Source organism: Dendroctonus ponderosae, unplaced genomic scaffold, assembly GCF_020466585.1.
Source record: "Dendroctonus ponderosae isolate FM_Combo_2020 unplaced genomic scaffold, Dpon_F_20191213v2 Dpon_F_20191213_1, whole genome shotgun sequence".
Lineage (NCBI taxonomy): Eukaryota > Metazoa > Arthropoda > Insecta > Coleoptera > Curculionidae > Dendroctonus > Dendroctonus ponderosae.
Window position 1 is genome coordinate 23717723 of NW_026017110.1, and position 22502 is coordinate 23740224.

General features: G+C 32.8%; 1 protein-coding gene across 6 annotated transcripts in view; it reads right to left on the minus strand.

Moving 5' to 3' along the window:
* The window catches only part of LOC109533983, a 30633-nt gene that overhangs the window by 3668 nt on the left and 4463 nt on the right, over positions 1 to 22502 (minus strand). For 3 of the 6 annotated variants that reach the window (XM_048660591.1, XM_048660593.1, XM_048660592.1), the window contains exons 2-21: positions 9708 to 10028; positions 7856 to 8180; positions 7200 to 7595; positions 6601 to 6895; positions 6185 to 6544; positions 5860 to 6028; positions 5641 to 5796; positions 5041 to 5415; positions 4593 to 4960; positions 4290 to 4538; positions 4142 to 4232; positions 3174 to 3404; positions 2863 to 3089; positions 2630 to 2804; positions 2434 to 2563; positions 2176 to 2379; positions 1909 to 2125; positions 1446 to 1846; positions 1151 to 1391; positions 60 to 326 (exon numbers count right to left, since the gene is read on the minus strand). In XM_048660591.1, the coding sequence (XP_048516548.1) occupies positions 60 to 326; positions 1151 to 1391; positions 1446 to 1846; positions 1909 to 2125; positions 2176 to 2379; positions 2434 to 2563; positions 2630 to 2804; positions 2863 to 3089; positions 3174 to 3404; positions 4142 to 4232; positions 4290 to 4538; positions 4593 to 4960; positions 5041 to 5415; positions 5641 to 5796; positions 5860 to 6028; positions 6185 to 6544; positions 6601 to 6895; positions 7200 to 7595; positions 7856 to 8180; positions 9708 to 9990 (5160 nt within the window). In that variant the 5' untranslated portion in view covers positions 9991 to 10028. The remainder of the gene's footprint in view (positions 1 to 59; positions 327 to 1150; positions 1392 to 1445; positions 1847 to 1908; positions 2126 to 2175; positions 2380 to 2433; positions 2564 to 2629; positions 2805 to 2862; positions 3090 to 3173; positions 3405 to 4141; positions 4233 to 4289; positions 4539 to 4592; positions 4961 to 5040; positions 5416 to 5640; positions 5797 to 5859; positions 6029 to 6184; positions 6545 to 6600; positions 6896 to 7199; positions 7596 to 7855; positions 8181 to 9707; positions 10029 to 22502) is intronic. The other 3 variants (XM_048660595.1, XM_048660594.1, XM_048660596.1) reach the window with 3 other exon arrangements.

Consider the following 22502-nt stretch of genomic DNA (forward strand, 5'->3'; position numbering starts at 1 on the left):
ACCAAAAATTAAATTATTGAAAAATTTCCAACGATCCGCCACAAATTACGCCTTCTTACCTGTATGAGTCCTGGTTTTTTCTCCCCCTTTTTACTCGAGTTAATGGGAATCAGATTGGGCCTCCAATTTTTCGTAATCGGAAACTTGATCTTTTGGCTGGGAATCGGTGTTTTCATTGTTGTCGGTGCCGGTGCTCTTTGATTGATGGAAATCAGACCAGGCGGTCGGCTTTTGGAGGCCGCGATATTTTGAAGCACAACATTGGTTGGATACAAGGGCGGCTGGTTCAGCTGTTGTAGCGTTATCGGCGTTCTTGAGTTAAAATTCTGAAATTATTAAATCAAATGATCGTTCTTAGAATTCGAGTTACTGTGCATTAGTGGTGTGAGATTCGGTTATTTTTATATACTCGTTACTTTGGGATCCAATACTCCTTACTTCGGATCAGTTCTATTCGTTAGTCTTACAAAAGTCTTGTATTTATACACTATATCTCATCAAGCACAACCGTACGTAGTTGAGTACATGAGTTACTAAGTTACGTACTTATGGTTTTGATATATTTTGTTACTTTATACTTTATTATATTTGGACTTCAATCAAAATCGGATTTTGCCTTTGATTGGCGCTAACCTGGTATTATTATACAGGGTGTCCCGTAAGCACATGATCAAAAGGATACTGCGATAGTGTATATGTTCATCAAAAGGAGACGATCTGACCTAAATTTCATTAACAAAAAATGTCTGGCTACTCTGGTATTGATGGTCAAAGTTCTTCAAAAAATATCGGTAGAACGGTATGATGTATTTTAGTGAAACTCGGTGTGAATGTTCTTATGTAAGACTCATATTTTGATGAAACAATCGAGTTCATCCATTTTGGACAAGTGGTGAATTCTTCAGTGTCGTTGTACAAAAACTACCAGAACTTATATGAAATGAAATGTGTTATTTACCTAGATTTTTCACTAAGGGTTGATTTGACTTGAGACCAATTCCAATAAACCTCTTTTTGCAAAAATGTTACCTTTATTATTAAGAACGGGAGTAGATAATCATGATTGATCAAGAAAATAAAAGAAAAATAATTTTTGATCATTTACCATTCTCTTGATCGTTCATACGAATTCCAAAAACGCAAATCTCACCTCGTTAAATCTTCCAATTTGGCTGATAGTGACTGGCGGCAGTCCATTGGTTTGATTCTGGTTCGTGATTCCTCCTCCACTCGTTTTCATCGACATTTTGTTGAACTGAAGCACACTGGAAGGCGGACCATGGGTAGAATTGCTAGGAATATTGTCATAGGCGCGCAATCGATTATGCACACTCTCTCTGTAATTCACTGCATGATGACTGGCTGATGGCGACAGAACCAAATCTCCATTCCTATAAAGAAGATTAATGTTAACATTTAAAAGAATCGCCATTTTTACCACTTACCTAAAGTACTTTTCCAGTAGAACGAGATGCCGCAGGAAACTGCTCATACTGCCATAAGGCTTTTGTAGTTCTTGCCATAAGATTTTGGTATCTGCATCGTATTGGATAGTTGCGACGCTTTTCTCCCAGCCTTCCGGTGTGCGAGTGGACACATTTTGGAAATCGATATCGCCCACTAAACCCAACTCTTCTTCGCCTGGAAATAGTTGTCTAACTGATAAAGCAGGATTAGAGATAAGTTTGCTGGAAGGTCCAGTTCGCCAGAGCTCGTTATTGATCGCCGTGTAGTTCGGTTTGAGCGATATAGACGGATTTTGAACTAGTTTTTGAGCAGCCAAGTCGTTACACCGACTCGTATCCTCCCCGCTCTTGTAAGCGGAAATGTTCACAGATCTGCCCATCTAAACAAAAATGTATAATGAATAGAATTCATCGATTTCGATCCAAGCCTGTAGTTTCTTACCGATTCGAAAGTAGACAGGGTGGATTCTAAACCATCGGAATTGTTAAATCCGTCTTTCTTGCTTTCACTGTCGCTCGGGCAGTCCATAGCGATAGCAGGAATAAGGGTGTTGTAATCCACCCCTCCATAGTCGTCTCCATCGTCAGGAGACTGCGCCCGAGATTGGTTGGCACTTTGTGAATTATTTGTATCGGATGAAGGCACTCGTTTTTTGGTCCTGTAACATTTTTTTTAATATACAAATGCTTGAAAATAAAAATGGGTCACCTCAAGTTCATCTCATCATCATCGTCTTTTTCATCATGGCTGCCCTTTTGGCTATTCGTTTCATTAGAAGAATTTCTCACTCTTTTTCTCTTTCTAGATTCTGACTTCTTTTTATCTGTAGATTTTTCGGTTTTGCCCGGAATTGCAATCGGCTCTAGAGGCACGTTGGCATCCGGGGGCTCTTTGCTGTTAAAATGCACCAACCTGAATAGAAAAGCGATATGAGCAATAGAAAAAAATCTCTCTGAAGATGCATACCTTTTCTTGTAATCCTTGAAAAAGCTGATACTATTTTCCATACGTTCCTCTGGATCTTTTAGTAATATCGAAGCAAAGCATTTGCACATTTTACACACGACTGGCTTATCAGACAGCGCAACAGGAATGGCTAAACGAATAAAAAATGAATTGATAATTACCACTATCAAAATAACTTTAGTTTAGAAGAGATTACCGTCATCCTTTAGAGCTTGGTTTAGCTCCCGAACTTCTGGACCTAAATAGTGGATATGATTCCGAGCCAAACGGCGCTTACACATGGCACAAATCATCAAATGTTCCAGCGCCGTAAAATGCTCATCACAAATGGGGATCGAATGAAGTCCAGGATTGTCCAAATCTAGATTTATCTGAAAGGCGATGAAGTCGATTTAAAAACGCCTGCAGCTGACACTATGATAGACTTACCACTTGGCAAATACTCGTTCGCATTTTGATAATCCATTTCCTTCGTAGGATGTTGGTAGAAACGTTATTACAGCCCAATACATAACAATGGTTTTGTCTTGGTCCCGGCGCCACCAAAGCATTTCTCTTTTGAGATTTGTTCATATACGAGGGGGAATTTGATTTCCGATCTACATGTCGATAACAGGCGTCGCAAAGACATGAGTCCCAAGTTAAATGAGTTTCAGCTGAAGTGAAAAATGTTGTGTCAAAGTTCTTTTTATCAGCGTTAAACAGTAAATCTGTTTTAACTGCAATTTTTCGGAACTTACTGGCTAAGATCTTATTTTGTCTTTCCACGCTCTTCATTTGTGCGATATGACACGGCGTATCAAATAAGCCGAATTTTCCGAAACAGTACGAACATTCGTCCTTGCACAGTCTTCCTGGATGGATGCTAAATGAACTGGCTTTTTCCGGGACAATAAGTGACTTTTCGGGTTGGTTTTTGTCCGGTGTTGAATTCGCCTGTTCGCTATCGGATGTGTGTTCGCTACTGCCGTCTAAAGTGTGATAAAATAAAGATTTATTAAATAATGGCATAACCGGTAATATTGACTTTGATTCAGGAAATTTTTGAGATCGTCCAAAGTAAGGTTTTGTATATTCCTAAATGGAAATTATTAAACTGAACTAACAAAAATGTATATTCACTTGCATAACGTTGATACTTTTTCAATTAAAATTTTGGTTTCTAATGTTATAAACAGTTTAAAATTTATTATTCTAAAATGGCTGAACGATAAGTAGTCAACTTTTTCATATGTTGAGTTGTAGAACTGAATGCTTCAAATAAGGCTGTAGTAGTTTTCACACAAGTTACAGAGCATTTTCAGTGGTTACATTTTTTTCGTAAAATAGCGCAAAAAAATTCCCATTAGCTAGAGAAGAAATAACAAGCTTAATGCTTCAAAACTGCACGACTCACAAGATGATCAATAAACCCAAAACCAATAAAATGCCTATTGAAAGCCAAGTATTATGTGTTATGCAAAAGCTAAATGCAGATAGAAGAATCATGTTTAAAAGTATTTTTGTAGAATAAATTAGGACAATTAGTGTGAATGGAACAACTGACCGATTTTCAATGTGATTAATAAAAAATAATAATTAAAAAATGGAATAATTATGTACTTAAGACGTTCTAAAAAAACATGTACGGTGTAAAAAATTAAAAGTTTAAACTGAAAATATTCCATAGACTAGTTTAAAAAAGCTGAACCCAAAACCATATAATTACCCATGTTAGATCGATTAGGATAATGTGATTTTCGGTGCGCACCAGTTGTATCGGAGGAATCTTTGTTATATTTCGAGCAGCTAGGACCAGCCTAAAGTAAAAAATTGTATTAGTAAACAGCCAGTTTTTTTAAACAGCAAACTCTTACTTCTTTCAAAACTTTGTATGCGTCGTCCCCGTCTTCAGGAGCAGCATCACTCTTGGTTTTATTCTTCTGCACTGTCATCTTAAACGAACTCTTTCCTTTCCTTTTATTAATTTTTATCACAGTCTTTAAAGTTCCAGTGTAACCGTCGCTCTTTGCAGTGGAAGCTTTTCCTTTTTTCCGCCCACTAGAAGGGCCCGGGCCCGCCTCGATCACAACAGCATGAGCATGTAAACTCTGCAGGCCAAGCGCCTAAGAAACGCGAGTTGTAATCAAAGTCGATTAGAAATTACCAGGCAAACTTACATTTAATATGCTCGTCTTTTGCGCCAACTCTTCAGGTGATTCTTGAACAACATTTTCTACCGCTTTGCTATTATCTACAGTTTCATCACTCTTTTCAATAGTCTCACTAGGTTTATCACATTCGTTTTCAGTCATGTGTACATCAGTCTCTACACTCTTCTCAGATTGCTTTACTTCCAATTGACCTTCATTTACAGGAACTTCACTGGCTTCAACACCGGTTGCTTGTTCAGCAACTTGTGATGGTTCAGAAATTTCAATGTCTATAGACTCATTTTCGATTTCCACTGATTTTTCAATCGTTTTAGTTTCATCAACTTGAGATTCCTCATTTTTGGCCCCGGGTTGGTCTACTTCCTCACTTTCTGCTTAAATATTTTCAGAAATGTAACAAACCCATTCACGCAATGAATAACGCGTTTAGTTCAGAATATGCTTAGTAACTTACCATGCTCTACATACTCAGTTTCTTTAATTGCTGCTTCGGCCCCACTTGTATTTTGCGGCATTGCCGAGTGTCCTTCCTCAATGTTTTGACTAATGTCTTCCATACTAACATCCAGATCACCGGAGTCATCAGTTAAATGTTCAATAGAGAATAAGACCACATTATCCTTTTCAGTCACGGCAATTCCGATTTTTTTATCGTCAATCAGGGGCGTTTTTGCGTCGATTTTAGAAGCAGATTTAACTACTGGCGGTTCGAGCAATGGCACGCTCGACTCGAGCAGTGGAGGTTCGAGGTGTTTTGCATTTTGTTGCGGTTCTAGATCGGCCACAGCCATGTTATCGATTACAGGAATCACACCCTCTTTATCCACATCTAAAAATTATTTTCAACGGTTGCAAATTATTAATATCAAGTTTTCCTCATTGGCAGATTTGAACAATACAAATTTGAGTGATAACACGTAAACCCACAGAAATAATTAATAGAAACCTCCGCATTTGCTCAAAAATAGATTAAATGATGAAAATCAAGAGCAAAAGATCCGTTATTGAGATGCGGTTGATCAAAACAATTAGTTGATATAAAAATGTTGCTTACTTTGAGGTGATATTTCTCTAACCAAAATCGGCGCTTGTTCAGATAAAACTATTTTTGGTGTAGAATGTTTGGGAAAACTAAGTAAACTTGTAGAATCATTTACAATATTTGCACTAAAAACATCTTCAATCGTGTCGTCTTTAGTTGCTTTGTTCCCTTTAATAGAAAAAAAAACATTAATTTCTGATATGAAGTTTTAGTAAATCCGTTAGGTGGTACCTGTATTGTTGTGTTTAACTCCGGTATCGCTTAGTTCTGGAGCCGTTTCATTTAACAATCTAATCAGTGCTTCTTCTTCAGATAGTCCTTCTGAGGGACCGCTTTGTGGCAAATTCGTGGCTGTTGCAGTTGGCGATAAATCATTTGTCGAAATAGCGCAAAGCTTCATCTGAAATTTTAGAAAATTTTTCCTATAGGTATTTTACCAATTAAGAAAAGTTTCAATTCAAGCGGTTAAAAGGTTCAAATAATTTTATATTGGAAAATGCTCTTACTTTTAAAAGATTAAATTTGGGCCTTGCCCTTTAAATCATAGTACAATTACCTCAACATTCGGTGCCGATGAGCTTGCTCTTATATGCAATTTCGAATCCTCGTCCTTAGCTAAACCAGATTCAAGTTCGATATCACTAAAGGCATGCTTCATTATATCCAATAAAATTCCTTTATCTGGAACTTTGGTGCTTGATGTTTCTTCTAAGGGCGCATTAGAGTCGATATACTCTAACTTAGTGTGTTCGCCGATTTCAACTGAGTCATTATCACAAACGTTGGAATTGGTGTCAAATAACGGTCTTTCTACTTCAGAACCTGCAGCAGCTTTGATCGGATCTGAAGCTACTGAAGACTTAACATCGAAGCTTGAAGACTCATCCATTGAAAGGCCATCAACATCCTTATTGGCCTGAAAGGACGCATTCAATGAAACGCTGTGAAAAAAGCAACATTGTTTAGCTGTACCAATTTTAGGACGTCCCCATCTTTTTCGCTTCCATGCAGTGAAGCTAAGTCGGAGTAACTGCTGTCTGATTCATATCCAGACATTTTGGATGGAACCTCACAACCACTAAAATCAGATTGAAGTCGGCGCCGTCTCGTTGGATTTTCCAGTCCTTCGAGCAACGTAAATGTCTTCAGCTGTCTGTGCTTGCCATTACGAAGCAATCGGGTTGACGAGTCCGATCTGGTTGAGTACGGACTCGGTTTCTTTAAGCCCATCTTTAACACTCTTCTTGATGTTCGCGGACTTAAACTTCTTAATGAAGAAAGTTAGGATTTTATACTTTTTCACTCACTCCAGCAGTTAACAATTAAAGAATTATTGGTTTGTGACCAAATTATAGAATTTAAAACGAAAATTCAGGGCTATAAAATTAACGAACAAAATACTTTGTTGTGTTCCGCGTTTTAATATCAAGTGAGTATGAAAATATAACGAAGTAATTGAGAAAAAATAAGTACAGGTAATAAAAGGAATAATTAGCAAGATAAGACCAAACACATGCGGAGAATTCCTTCAAGAATAATTTTGTAACTACACCGGTTTGTTTTATTCTTACCTGGGCATTTGACTGAAGAGAGATAACTGAGGTATCATTGGTCCATCAGCACCCGAATCCACCGGAGTGACCGGAAACTTTTCGACACTATGCCGTCGCTTTTCTCTAGGAAAATCAGTCTTATATTTAGCCACATTCAGATCTAAACTTTCGATTAATTTCACTTCAGCTGGGTTCAATTTTCTCACTGAGTTTTCGATATTTTCCTTCTTAATCAAGTCCTCTTTCATCGCTTCCAAGCGTTGCTTTTTGGTCATTCTTTTCCCTTTCGGAGTGACGAGTTTGCTCAATTCCAAAGCAGATTGATTGGGGTCCGTTTTGATTTGCGCGGTATCTATCAGGAAGGTGAGATCGTTCATCACTTCGTCTATAGAACCGGGTTCTACTTTCGGTTTTCTGTAATTTAAGGAAAAAATACATGATTCATATATTTCATTAACATAAGTACAAATTAAAAAATATATCATTTAATTATAAATTCAACATTGGCGCGACAGCAGAAAACCGTCTTGTAAGAAAATAAGCTTCTGCATACTACAGATACCGCAACAGCGTATATAGCGAAGGCAAGAGCTTTCTCTAAAGAGACTATGGTATCAAAAGATTTGAGAAAACGGGCTGTAAAAGTGCTAGTTTTAGAACATCCAGCAACTCACCTTTGTCTAGGTTTCCTGACTTTAGGAGTAATGACTTCTAAGAGAGCAGGATCCCCAGAAAACTCACTAGTGCCTACAGTGTCCTCCAACGGCTCCGACTTGATCGCCATCACATCAATCAATGTGGGTAGTTTATAAGGTTTTCTTCCCCGTTTTTTCGGGGTCTTTTTCACTTCCATGTTGTTGTCCTGCGGAAAAATCGGCTCTAGAACGGGAGGCGGATCCTCTCCGGGTTCCACTTTGATCTTCGGCACTCTGGGCTTTCGACCGCGTTTCACTCCTTCTTTGAGGTCGTTTTTCAGCAGGATTTTTTTCCCTTCCAGATCTGAAAAGACAAAATATCAGTTAGAAAAAGTTTGGCCGGTCTTTTTCGTTACCTCCTAACAAAAAAAATCATTTTTGAGCTAGATTTGAGACTCAAGTTGATAAATTGAAACGCAAAACAAAGATGTCAACCAGCCCAAATACATTTGAATTTTACATAATTAACAACTAAAATTTAGGAAAACGCGCGTTTCAAAACTGTAAATAAAGATAAAGATTTAAATAATTAGTTATACTCTCTGTACTATGAATCTATATATTTTTTATCAAATTATTTGTTCCGAAATTATCTATTATGTGGTTTACTTGTTTTTATACAATACATTCTTTATTAATTAAACTGTTGATTAAATCATTTTTAAAAATCACCCAAATACATTTTAAACATTATCACGGAAACGATCTAATAGTTGGTTTCTTCAAGAAGCGCTTATCAATTTTTTCGAACCGTGTTTAGTTTTTTTCCAGACACTTTTGGGGTTCGATCAAGTGATTCGTAATTTTAGTTAAGTAGTTTCTCAAATGCAAGTTCAATAGAATGTTCTTTGGAATGTGCACCCGAGCTTTTACAAGAAACGATATCGAACATTCTTCATAATCTATAAAGCGGAAATGCACATTTTTACGATATTCCTGTTTCAAGTAAAGATACTGCTTAAGAAACATTTGGAAAATGTATCGATAAAATTCAGGAATCTGGTTTAACATTAAACCCGCAAAAATCAACTGGCTGTGCAATAAATTAGCTTTACTTTACCGATTAGATGATTACTCAAGTTCAACAAGCTGGTTAAAAATCCAGTTTCATTGCCTTTAATTGAAGAGCAAAAATAATTGATAAACTGAAGGTAAATAACGAAAAAGAGCGTATATAAAGCATGTTCCATAGATGGAGACGAACGAGGAAATTTTCTAGTGAACTCATGCAAGTATGTGAAATGTATCCATTTGCTTGCACATTTTATTCCTACTTGCAATAAAATAAAAGCAAATATGACTTTGATTTGTTTTTATCTGGTTTCACTTCTGTGGTGACTAAATCATGTAAGATAATAACAAGTGCATACAAATAAGAAAGAGATAGTAAAAAAATTAAATCAATAAATGAAAAAAAACCCACGAAGAAACAATTTTTGTTTCAAAAACTAAAGTTTGTCATTTCTTGACTCGAAAAATTTTACGTTTTTATTTTAAATGTTTGAATTTTTATTAATTATTTTGTGTATTGTGTCTGCAGATGAACGAATGGCTTAAGTTGTTACTTTTGCTGCATAAAAGCCTACACTACTTGAAAGGTCATTTTTCATAGTCTTCAAGACTTTTTCCATGTTGAATTTAAGTTCCAAAAAGTATTGTTTTACAGGGAATAATTGATTCCTTAGTGAAAGCGCACACATTTGCTAAAAACCATCTAATTAAATTTTCTTATGAAGCATTTAAAAATCGCCGATTTAAAAACATAAAGAAACATATGATAAAAGAAATACCGAAAGGACAAACCACTCTTACTCAATAAAAAATCACTAACCTTTTCCATTTTCCATTAAAACTCTTTCAATGTTTTTCGGATTGATTTTCAGATCCTTCCTCACATTCTTCGCCTTCATCTGAACGGTTTTCTTCACTGCTGTGATCGATTTCACGGAGTTCTTCATCGGCCCCCGGCCTCTCTTCTTAATTTCGCCGCTCTCGCTCTGAAGCTTAGCGCCAGCTTTTTGAGTTGCACTGCTGCTGGCAGCCTCATTTTTGTTGCTCTGAGGAGTAACTATCTCTTTCGTAGCTGAAATCTGTTTCTTGACCTTGGTCGCCATGTCATTTGGATGGTGGCAAAATTGCGCTCATGAAAAAACTGTAACGAAAAAAAGGAATAATTAAACTGTGTGTAGAGATGCTTAACAATATAATAGTAAGTTTTCCTACATAAAATAGAATTCAACTGTAAGTCAGAAGTGGAACTACTGAACTTTGAAGTTGATTCAAGCTCTAACATATTTAGATAGTAATTTTTGGAAAATCTGAGCAGACATAAATGAAAAGTTGTGTTAAATTTTAAAAGACAAAATGGCATTTTTCAGAATGCGCCACATTAAAAAATAGTCAGTGTATTGTAAACTGTGTATATTGTGTATTGTCAGAGTAGAAATGAGCAGTAAATAAATGCAACTTCCACATATGTGCATGATAAATATGTTTGAAAATGGTTCAAGAAACCGAATTCTTATTTAGAATTACTGAATCTTAAGGTCCCTTGAAGAATGATACAATTTAATTTTAAAAAAAATTAAAGAAATTATTTGGGACATTCATAGACAAATTCCGGAAAAGAAACAACTGAATAATTACAGCCTCATGTAGAAATTTAAAAAAGTTACAAAGAAAACACTGTTTTGATGTAATTGATGTCGTTTAAGATACTCAGATACACGAACGAAATCAACAACCAACGTTAGTTAATTAAAAATTTAATCTCCTCCTCAATCCTTGACCTAAAAAGCAAAAATATATTTTCCCTCTTTTAATGCAGACTTACGCAAAACTTCTGAATGAAAACAGTTTCGTATAAATTCCTTTTTTTTCCTATTTCCCTTTTTCGATGAAATTTCTTTATAATCCATTATTGTAGGCTTCTATACAGCTTATTCGTTAGTTAACACGTCGCTGTTCTGCAGTACACGAGCCATTTTCAACGATTTCAGCCATTCTAAACTTTCTAAAATCGGTAATAGTAACGGTATTTAGACATCTTAACCCGATTTGACTTCAGCGACAATTTCACCTGGCAAATGAATAGACTGGCCTAAATATATGTCTTTAATTATACATATAATAATGAGAACAAGATTTAGGGAAATCTTATTATTTAAGGCGTAATTTAGAGGCCGGAATGTTGTATTGCCTATTGTTGATAAAGCGACCGTAAATCATATTCAATAAAAATAATTTAAATTATATTAAAAATTACAAGTAGAATTTTCTTCAGTTAAGCAGTTAGACTTTTAGCTCACCGATATTACCACAAAAACACTGAAATATCGAATTAACTCAAACTCAACTCCAATAAAATGTTTAACAACTTAAAAGCAAATTAGATAGAAAATTGCTTCTAATTATTAAGCTATTTAAAAATAAACTTTAGATCGTTTTATTTGGTGGTTTTCTCATAAAAGAAACGTTATTTTTAAGGAAATGTATGAAAATTGCATCGTTTTTATTGTTTTTCCACCTACATTGACTGATTCACTTTTAGCCGAAATTCAAAAAATGAAAAGCTTTCACTATTGCTACATTTAATTTTGTTCATTATATTACTTGCGTCGAAAAATCACAAAATTAAAAACAAACTGTGCAAGATAAGTAAGTTCGGTTTATTTTAATGTTCCATAACAGTTTCCATAGAGAGATTCTTCGACTAAACAATCACATGTTCAAAATGCGTTATTTTCGCGATATGTACAATTTTTTTGTTACAATGCCTTTCAATCTTCAGACCATGTCGTAACTGAACTATTGGAAGGAAAAAAAAATTCAAAGTACGCATTTTCAATTTTAAGGCCAAAAATTGTTGAAGCTGAAAAGCAAGTGAAATATGACCGATTTTTTAACATTAAAGGTAATTTTTCCAGCAAAAAGCAGACGAATCAAATATAGTGGTTTTGACCGAGTTGTGAGAAAACTTTGCAAATTATATAAACTAAATTGTTTTTAGCTAATATAATATTTTTCGCATATTATGCTTAAACATTTTGTCGATTGTGTAGTGAAATTGCAATATCGATAGTCCTACTTGATCCATGTAGTTTTTTTTTTAATATAAGTCTATGTTTAACAGTAAGAGCACTTTCTCAACCTTTTGGCCAAATTGTGCTTTCGCTATTTCTAAACTTTAAAATTGTTTCTGTTGGTTCCATTGCAGTAAAACACCGGCCTGTTCGATCAAAGAAAATTCGCCATATTTTTGGACAACCATGGAGTATTGTTTGTTTTGTATTGTTAGTTCTATTTTTTTGTGTCTATCCTTATGTCATTCGCTTTGTCCATAAAACGTACGAATATCAAATTTTCGGTGGCAATTAATCGTATTTTCAGTTTGAAACCAGCGATGAAAATGTTCAAGTTCAAAACATTCGTCTTTCGCGCAAGATCAATTTTTTCTGTTCATAAATATCGGACGAATTTGCAAATAATTCTTTTCCACCAATTGTTATGAGCAGTTTTACAAAAAATGTTATGAGAAAACTTCCGACTTTTCAATCGAAATAATTGTCTTAATTGGGAGATACAAGCACCTAGAAATTACATTGTTTGACTGAGCTTAGCGTATTATATTAGATTTGTGCATTTCAACACAAATAGTAGATATTCGTTCAATCATGAAAAACTTTTTCCTTACGGTTTGATCAAATAATTTAAAGAAAAAATGTATTTTAAAATTACATGACAAAATTATTTTGCAAGATTTATACTTTAATTTAAAAAATAAATTGTTAAATCTTGGGAAAAACGCAAAACTGGAAAATATAGTGGTATTTTTCCCGTCATTTACCCGCCTTAAATATTCAATAAAAAATCAAATTTTCATTATTCAAGCTATAAAACTTTATAATATTTATTAAGAGCAAATTAGCAATTATAGGCGAATTTGCTTCTAGCTGGATTGGAATTTGAAATGGACAAGATAATTGACAAACCATTAAACATATTAACAAATTAAATCACTGTGTACAAATTGACATTAATTAGCGTTTGCAAATGCATACATTTATTAAAAAATTAGCTGAGCTGATGTTTGGACACCCGGAAATCTCAAAAAAAGAAGACTGTTGTAACAATATTTATCCAGTAACAATAATTAATATTTAAATAAGATTTTATTGACATAATTCGTTAATATTCCAACACACTAATTTATTATTAAAAGTTAATCAATCAAGGCACATGGATTTAATATAGAACATGCATCGTCCGCCAAATTGAAAAGCTGCAATTCCTGTTTTTTATATATTTTCGAACGTTGGAGATAATTAATAAAAAATTCTGTAGTTGGAAAACTTCTGAGGTTGCGCCTACGTAACTTTTTTAAGTATAACAATGCTCTCAATATGCTAATACCATGTAAATTAAAATGTGATTCTTCAAATGAAGAGTTCGTAATAAGAGTAAACTAAGAGGGAGAACATTAAAGACACACTAAATGCAACAAAAAGTTTAAATAATAGGAAAGAAAAATCTGAAGATAACTTGCTATTAATCTCCACTTTAAATCGAATGTTTGTTCTTGTTTAAAGCTGAAATATATACGGTGAATGGTTTTCTACATACACGACGGATTGAAGCTAGTTTTTTTTTAAATGGTCATGTTTATACCCGCTTCTTTAAAGCAACTGAGCTTGCAACATGATGATTATCCAGTTGTAAAAGTTGAGTGCATGAGCACCTTACCCACCAAATCCCACAAATCTATCTTCAATCGTTTAAAAAAATATTAAAGTTAACTGCTTTTCTCGTCAGTAAAATAGGGAAAACTCTAGTCTAGAAGAAACGAAACGTATAACTCTGGCTTCAGAATGACGCGTTCTCGACCCGGTGAAAGAATATGTTGAAGCCTTTTTACCTGCTAATTGTTCCGAAAATCGGTTACCCTGAAGAGATAACAATGAGCCTACAGAAGGCTCTCGAAATAGCTTTACTGTATGGGTTTTCGATAAATGTATCTTTGGATGCATCCAGCTTTCAGCAGAATAAGTATTCTGCAGTTTTTCAAGTTCTTTCAATCGGCACTGAAATGTACATAAACATATGATGGTAGATGATTGCCTGCTACGTCTTGTAACACAAAAGGGGTTCTATAATCGTAAAGTTCAGGCGGTTGTTTTTCTTTTTTCTCTGTAACTTTATGTGTTTTTCTTATATTTTTGCCCTCGTTATTAATTTTAGCTCAATTAGTTTGTATTGCTTCGTTTTCTCTCACTATCTGAGCAAAGGTATATTAAGAACTTGTTAAGTTTTTGTTGCGGTTTTATTTAAAACTTAGTTTTGTGAGTGTCTCAGTTTTTGGCCTAGAATTTTTTCTGGGTATTTTTTGTACTTCTTGTTTTGGATAAGTTCTGTTCAGGTTTGTTTTAATTGTTGGAGAGTTGGTGTTAATTCAGTGATTTGGTAAGAGTGGCTGGTTTTTCATTGCATTTTGTTTTTTGGTCTTCATTTATAAAACCATACCATTCTTTCGCCTGTTAGCGGATAAAATAAAAAAGCCACGACTTTTGTGATTGTTTTGTCGTGCATAATCAGTGCAGTGTCGTCAACGCATAGTTTGCTCTTGCTTATTTACTCCATTTTATATTTCTTGGATGTATATTAAGTAAAAAACGAATTTTCAAGCAAACTGTCTATTCCTCAAACAGAATTATTCAAACATCCTGTTTTCGAACAATTATTTGTCTTGATAATTTGAAGACAATCGTTATTTTTTAATTACGATTATGTGCGAAATTTCAGAGATTCTCATAACGAATAGAAATACATTTTCTCCAAAATTATAATATATACAATTTCCAGCAAAAACTTCTTACTAACTTTTTCACTTATTCAGAATTAATTTTTTAATACTGAGTAAATGTTTTGATTCTACATAGAAATTGACGGCGAATGTGCAACTGAACGATAGCAAATAATAGTTGCAAGTAAATGTAATATTTGTGTTTAAATATGTATTGTTCATGTATTAACATTGTTCAAAAATTATAAAATAGCTAGAAATATTTCTACTTATTGAAACGAATGTAATAAATTGGGACTGAGGTGAACTTTTCAAAAAGGGTTTTACAGCTGTAGAATCAAAGTCAATAAGCGCTAATTTTTTTTCTGTGTAAATGTAATTTATAAGTTTTGTATTTGATTTTCAATGCCTTTATTTTATTTATTCGTTCAGCGTTTCGATTCAACACATTTTATGTTCTCTATAAGATCAGGAATTTTTAAAAATTAATTTTCGTCTATATTTTTATTTGCATAGTTTACACATGGATTAGTATCTTTTCATAATAGAAAATGTTTGCTGTTTTAGTTTCAAATGCATTCAAATCAACGCGTGATTAGTCATGAAATAAGCAGACAATAGTTTTCATTTGAACCCAAACAACCTTAAGATTTTTGACACGGCAAGTATTGTTTATTGTATGAATTTAGTACTTTTGCTCTTTTTCAGTTTTGTGCTTTTTCATACGTTATTAGAACTTTCAACAAGCAGCACGTCCGCTTTTTACACGCTCTTTGTGTGTTAACGAAAATGCAGCCAAACTAATTAAAACATTTATAATTATTATTACACTAGAACGTTATTAGAAACACAAGCTTTATGAATAAACGTCCCTTTGGCAATCCCCCTAAACTATTCAGTTCCTTCCACATTTAGCAAAATAATTTAGCTTCTATTGGATTATCGCTGCTACAATAAGCATCGAAAGCGAGATTAACTTGACGCCATCATTTAAAATAAAATTACACCGATTTTGCTGCGAAATTTCCACACAAATGACAAGTGGAACGGATTTCCAAACAAATGCTTTTAATGCCACATTTGAACATTTTCAAGGCATGAAAACCAAAATAGAACAGCCTGAGATTCTGCCCTGCCAACAAATAAAATTTATTAATTTAAACACATACCCGTGAAGTCGATTTATATTCGGGAAATATTGGAAAGCATATTTATGGAAGGTTTTAATTAAACTATAAAGCATCCCTGTTCTAGTCGTCTGTAGATATCTTTGCCAGTTTATACGCAAACTCTGCATAAACGTTATCGAACAGCGCCCACTCAAGAGGATATAATATACTAAAAATACGAATTATATTATTGGAATGACTTAACTTGACGACAATGAAAGGCGATTTAACACCATTTTATAAATAAAAAAATGCGAAATCGGTTTCAAATGCCACTGAACTTCTGGTTAAGAGCACTGATATTGGTACATTTTATTAGTTGTGATTCTGCTAAGTAACATGTAAAACATTATGCATATAGTTAGTAAGTAATGTTTATGGGACACCGTTAAAATACTATGGAGTGTATAAGTAAATACATTGCATATATTCTGCACTTACGCCTAAAATCCCACAGATTCTAATAAGAACCTTCCAGAGAACAATGGAAATCTGAAGTCAATGTAGGGAACTACAGAACAGAGGTTTCTCTTATCTGCCAGAATTTTCAAATTCACGATTTATTTAAAATGTATAAAAAGCGAAAAGATTTGAAAAAAACATCGAATAAAACATTCAATTTTTTAAAATGAATTGCTATATCCATTGACTTACATTTTTTTAAAATTATAATTGAAATGGATGAAAATTGAGTTGAAAATGGGGCATTATGTAAGTATGGCGTGAGAGCCAATTAACAGACTTAGATGTGATATAAGATTAGGTGTTTAACGTTAATTAAGAATTTAATTAAAATCTGATAGGTCTCTTTAGCTAGAAAGACAGCCAAATAAATTGACCAGTTATTTTGCAGTTTTAACATAATAGATCAGCAAAATAGGCTGATTGCGCATAGGAAAAGTTAATAACTAATAATCCGCAAGATGACTCAGGGCCTACTATTCTAGCCCGACTCAATTAGTAATTTTCCCCATTTAAATATACTTTCAAATTAATTGGCATAATTTTTGTGAAAAGCACAATTCATTCAATAGCAACCAAATAAAGTTAAAATATTATCATTTGGCACTCTTACCAGTCCATCTATATCGAGTTCCCACAGCGGTGCGGATCTATCTTTATCACAAAAATTAAATTTTACTAGTAAAATTAAAATATTTGTGTTTGAGCTGATAAGATAGTAGATAGGACAAAGTGGAATAGACGTGCTAAAGGATATTTAATTGCTGCATGAGCAAAACTAACCAAAAGCGATTTTAGTTGCAGATTTTCCATTGGAAACTGTATAGAATATTGAATAAATTGTATGACCAACCATCTAGTAACATTTGTTTAATTTGTCGCGCTATCTTGCGCAATAGAGCTCAACGATGAAATAAAATTTGTTGTTCATTCATTCAGTTTCTGTTTGGAAATATCGTGTGTGCATCCATAATTGACGATGTGCAAGCAATTTTTTGAACGTTGAATTTAAATTTGTTGCTGATTGCAATTTTTCCTTAGGAAAGAAAAGAGGGTTCTGATTAGTAATGCTTATAAATGCCCCTTTCATAGACTAAGGCAGCAAATTATATCTACAAAGCAGTTTGATAATGTTTCACTCAATTCAAGCCATTTCAGAATAGATAATTTATGTCGCAACTCTGAGATAGTGCTAATTATTCATTGGCAAAGTGAATTGAGTTTTGCGAAGTGCGAAATCTTAGGAGAGTAACCTTAGTTTAAATGCAATTCAATGCAAAACAGCGTATATCGATTTCACTGAATGAGACACATAGATTTTCAATTTTAGTTCAAAAGGAAACATTCTGAGGTCTCAAATGTTGAATTTCTAATTGCTCTCAGGCAATAAACAAGATATCAAAAATGAAGGCATGTTTTTAACATTGCATTATTTATCAAGTTCCAGCCATTTTGCCATTTATTAAATTGCCGAATCCTCGATTGCACAAATGCAAATCACATCAGAGAATTTAAGAAAAGCAAAACTGCTTTTTGTGGAAAGAAACTTGGGAAACCACCTACCAGTAAATATCCAGACCATTACAACATTTCCAACACATAAACACACAATAAAAATGTAAACTCCTTTATTTTACTGCAGACATTAAATGGAATGGAACCAATTACTGTGCTCTATTTTAAATGATAAATGGCGTTTATCAGATTTACGTATATTCAATTAGCTTTTTACTCGCGATGTACTTTAGTGAGTCAGAAGGAAAACATTTTGCAAAAACCTTTAATAACGTTTTTCCAATTAATGGTACACCGATTGTGTAATTATGGAGGTTCGTTGAACTGTGCATAAAAGTTTCGAAACACAAATCCAAGAATATTAGATCATCGGAAACCTGTAATAATTGAACACAAAATGACTTGATTTGTGCAGAGGTTCATTATTTAATTATAGCGCTATTTCAGTGGATATTATTAAAGCAGGCCAATTATATTTGAAATGGCAAAGAAACATGCACCGCAGGATGAATCATGAATCAAGGGAATATTTCTGTGGAACAGATTAAAGTAATTATTCCTACGCAATTATACCGAATTTTAAAAAATGTAACTCCATACTTGACCTGATTTTGAGTAATAAATTAAGACAGAACAATTATACATTTTTGAGAAATACATAAATTAACTTTCCAAGCAATTGTGTGAAGAAATCAACAGTAAACTTTATGTGTGTAGTTAATAGGACGTTCCCCTCTGCCAGTAACACATCCCTGTATAAAGGGGGTGATATTTTTAACTTTTAAACTCAAGGGGTGTCCCGAAATGTCGCAATATGAATAACGTTTGAATGTTGGTTCTAAAAATGAATTTAATTATTTCAAGATCAGTGTCAATAAATTTTACTTTCTTCCAGTTTTAGTTTAAGCTCACTTCAATGAACTTATATTATATCAATTTCATTTCAACTTGCTTTAATTTTCAATATCCATTTCCAACATATATAAAGTGATTCAACAGGGCATGAAAATATGCTAAGGACACGTGTAGTGTAGGAAGTTAAAAAGTTCAAGATTTAAACTAGATTTTTATTCATTTCAATATAATTTTGTGATTTTTTAAAAACTAACAAAGAAAGATATCACAAAACTAAGCGAATAATTATAAACAAATACCATTAATTCTGTTGCGCTTATATTAACTATTCGCTCTGATAAACGATGCAGCATTGAGAATGCTGTCTGGGAGTCTCAGAAAATGCATCCTTTGTGTCCTTGTCCACAAAAACCAAGGGGAGTGAAATCCGGTGGTTTCGGTGGCCAAGATGCCTCTTCTGCCAATCCCGCCAATCAGGTGCATTCAGAAATTTCGAACATTATTTGAAAAATCCAGAGAAACTTTTCCAATAATTCCTCTAACAGATCTTTTAGAATACCGCAGCATACGTGAATATTAAAATCGTTGAAAATGTTGTTCTTGAATAACATGAATAGTTTAAAACATTTAGAATAGTTTTTTCGCATTCCAAACCCAGATCTCGTTCTCTCGAAAGAGTTTAAACGTTTGACTGTTAAGAACTGTGATGTGAAAATATTACATTTTTTCTATCGACTAAATTAATTACTTTGTTCTTTTTATTTGATATTATTCGTAGTATTATGATATAACAATATAGATACTTTTTTATAGCAAAAAAAAATTATTCACTGTTAAATGTTAAATATCTAAGGAATTTTTGCAATCCACATTTTTTCCTGTTTATTTATCCCATACTAAAGAGAATTAGACCTAATTAAATTAATAGCAACGGTGTGAAAACCCTTTGGGGTAATACAAAACGTCGAATTGGCGTTTTCCAAAGAAAATGATATTATATTGTTAAAAAAATTGCAAAATTTCCTTAAAATGTATTCCTCTAAAAAGTATGCAAATGTTACGGCAGTTAATGTTGCTTTTGCATAAACAGTCGCGGTTTTTTACGAGTTAAATTGCAGTTTGTGAACAGTTTTGTTTAACTGTTTATTTTATTTGATTTAACTATCATTCTTAACTATATGAATAATGGCCATTATTACTTGTAATCATAAATTAATATCAGATCTGATTATATAGCAAGAATATAATATTTACTGTATATATTACGTACTGACTCTATGAGAGTACTGAGATTTTAAAAATCTACATTTTGGGTTTTCCTACTTTGGCTTCCCAAAGTGGGCGAAGCAAGTAAATAAATAATATTTTAAATTGCTCATTTAAATATCATTGAACTGGCAGACAGTCAGATTTCTATAAAAAATACGATTTTAAATCTACTCTGGAATTTTCTGCATAAAATAATGAATTCTTTTTAACCAGATAAAAACCGAAAAGTACAAAAACTTTCGACAAAAGCGAATAAACGTTATGAAGTTAATATTGTATACGAGTATAAGTTGTTTATTATTGACCTAAAAACCATATGTTCTCATAGAACAATAAGAGAAAAAATGGGATCCTCATGCCAGGACTATAAAATATGCTTTTCAATTTTTTTTTAAACCAAACAAAATCTAGTTTTGAAGATATTTTTATACGGAATTGCACGACTGCTATAACGACAGGTTTAATAGAAAAAAAAATATGTATTAAACAAATTCAACAAACTTTGAATGCAGCGTAACAAATTATTGAATCTAGAAATTTCGGTTACTGTGTAGAAATTGCAGATTTATGGACATGGAAGAAAAGCAACGTTTTATACTAAAACCAGCAACCAACTAGTGAACATATCAGATTTTAAATTACTTAGTTAATTCATTCATGCATAATGTCTTGTTTGATAAATGTTTCATTTTTCAATTAAAATATGTAATAGACGAATTTTATATACATTGCAAATTTTAATTTGGTAAAAATCAATTCTAGAAAATTCTTTGAATATGAACTTGTAGCTTAATTTCGGTATATTTAATTTATTTATACTCTACGGCCATACGAATTAAAACCTCTTTAAACGTGACTTTCATGTAAAGTAATTTCAAATTCCTCGGAGAATTGAAAAAAATATTTCGTACATCATACAACCATTTTATTTATAATTATCCTTCTTTCAATTAATCAATAATACGAAATACAATAATATAAGAAACCTATTTTGTTACTTGAATATAACGAAATCACGAATATTGTTAGAAAACAATATAAAGAACTTAAAAACAAAAAAGTAATGTATTATGATTTTTTGCTGACTTTTGAGAATGGGTTTTTTTTGCGTTTTTCATTTCATGTTCCGTAAATTTCTCTTTCGACTTACTTTAAGTTCTCACTTATTTGAGTTAGGGCCGCAACATTGGTAAACTGTAGCTCGTTTGCAAAGTTTTCAATTTTCAACAACTTTCTTTTCCTTCTTTTCTTCTGGTACGTTTTTTTTCTTTCTTCCTTTTATCTATTACACTTAAAATAAGAACTGAACGTATATTTTGTGATTGTTATTAATTTAATTCAAGTAAGCGACAATGAATATCAAACAACAGAAAGTAACCTACGAAAATACACTTGTTTACTGCGTTGTTTATCGTAATAAAAAAATTAAAATAGACCTCAAATATTCGTTTAAGAACTACACATTTTTTTTTAAGTATGCTTCAAGATATGGAATACTCATAATAGAAGGTATTTGTGACATTTGGCGTGCCCTTATTTTTAATACTAAATAAGAAAAATGTGTCGAAATTGGGTTTGGGAAAAATTGATTTTGGGCGGTTTTTTCTATTTCATTTAAAACTTATTTTTCAACACTTTTTAATAACATTTTTAAATTATATATATATATATCTTCATTTCCTATAGAAAAAGGATAAGTATCGACCCAATCGGTCTTTCTGCCCTTTTTAAATAACACATATTTTATTATCGAAAAAATTAATAATTATTCTAGAGCATGCAAGTGTAATTTTTTACTTAAAAAATAATAAAAATACATAAAAAAACAGTTAGACATGCTAAAATTTCATTTCAAGAGAATTCAAGAAAGAAAATTCAAGAGAAAAATCACTCTAATTTTGGAATTTTCATTCAACATTCCTAAGCTTCTAATATGTCTGGCTTTCTTGCATTTAAATTGGTCGAATAACTGAATTTTGGGCGATTTGATTGTTCTCGACAAAAATCGCAAACAGTAGCTCAATCCATCGATTTTATAGGCATACAATTAAGGTTTTAAACCTTTCTAAGTTGACTAACATTTTGTGATATTTTCGTTTATAAAAGTCTAGCTTCTTTTTTACAAACTCCTTTTTGGGTATTTCGCCTAAAAATTTTTTTTCTTTTAATTTAAACAATTTCGAAACCTTGGCCTATCGAAAACCTACTCATACTAACCGATAATTGAATTTCGACTCAAATCACCCGATAATGGTTAAAAAAGGTATCGTAAAAAGTCTATATGATAGAGCAAACATTATTTGTAATCAATCTAATTTTTCCAAAGAAAAACAATTTATAAAAGAAATTCTAAATTTCAATAATTATCCAAATTTTTTTATTGAAAAATGTTTTAACGAAATTAAATTCCCACGAACAAAACAAAATCAAAATAAAGCTATTACGAACCTTTTCATTCCATTTATTCCGGGACTTTCAGATCAAATTAAACGAGTAGGTAAAAAATTTAATATTAGAACTATCTTCAAAACTGAAAATACAATTAGAAGTAAAATTT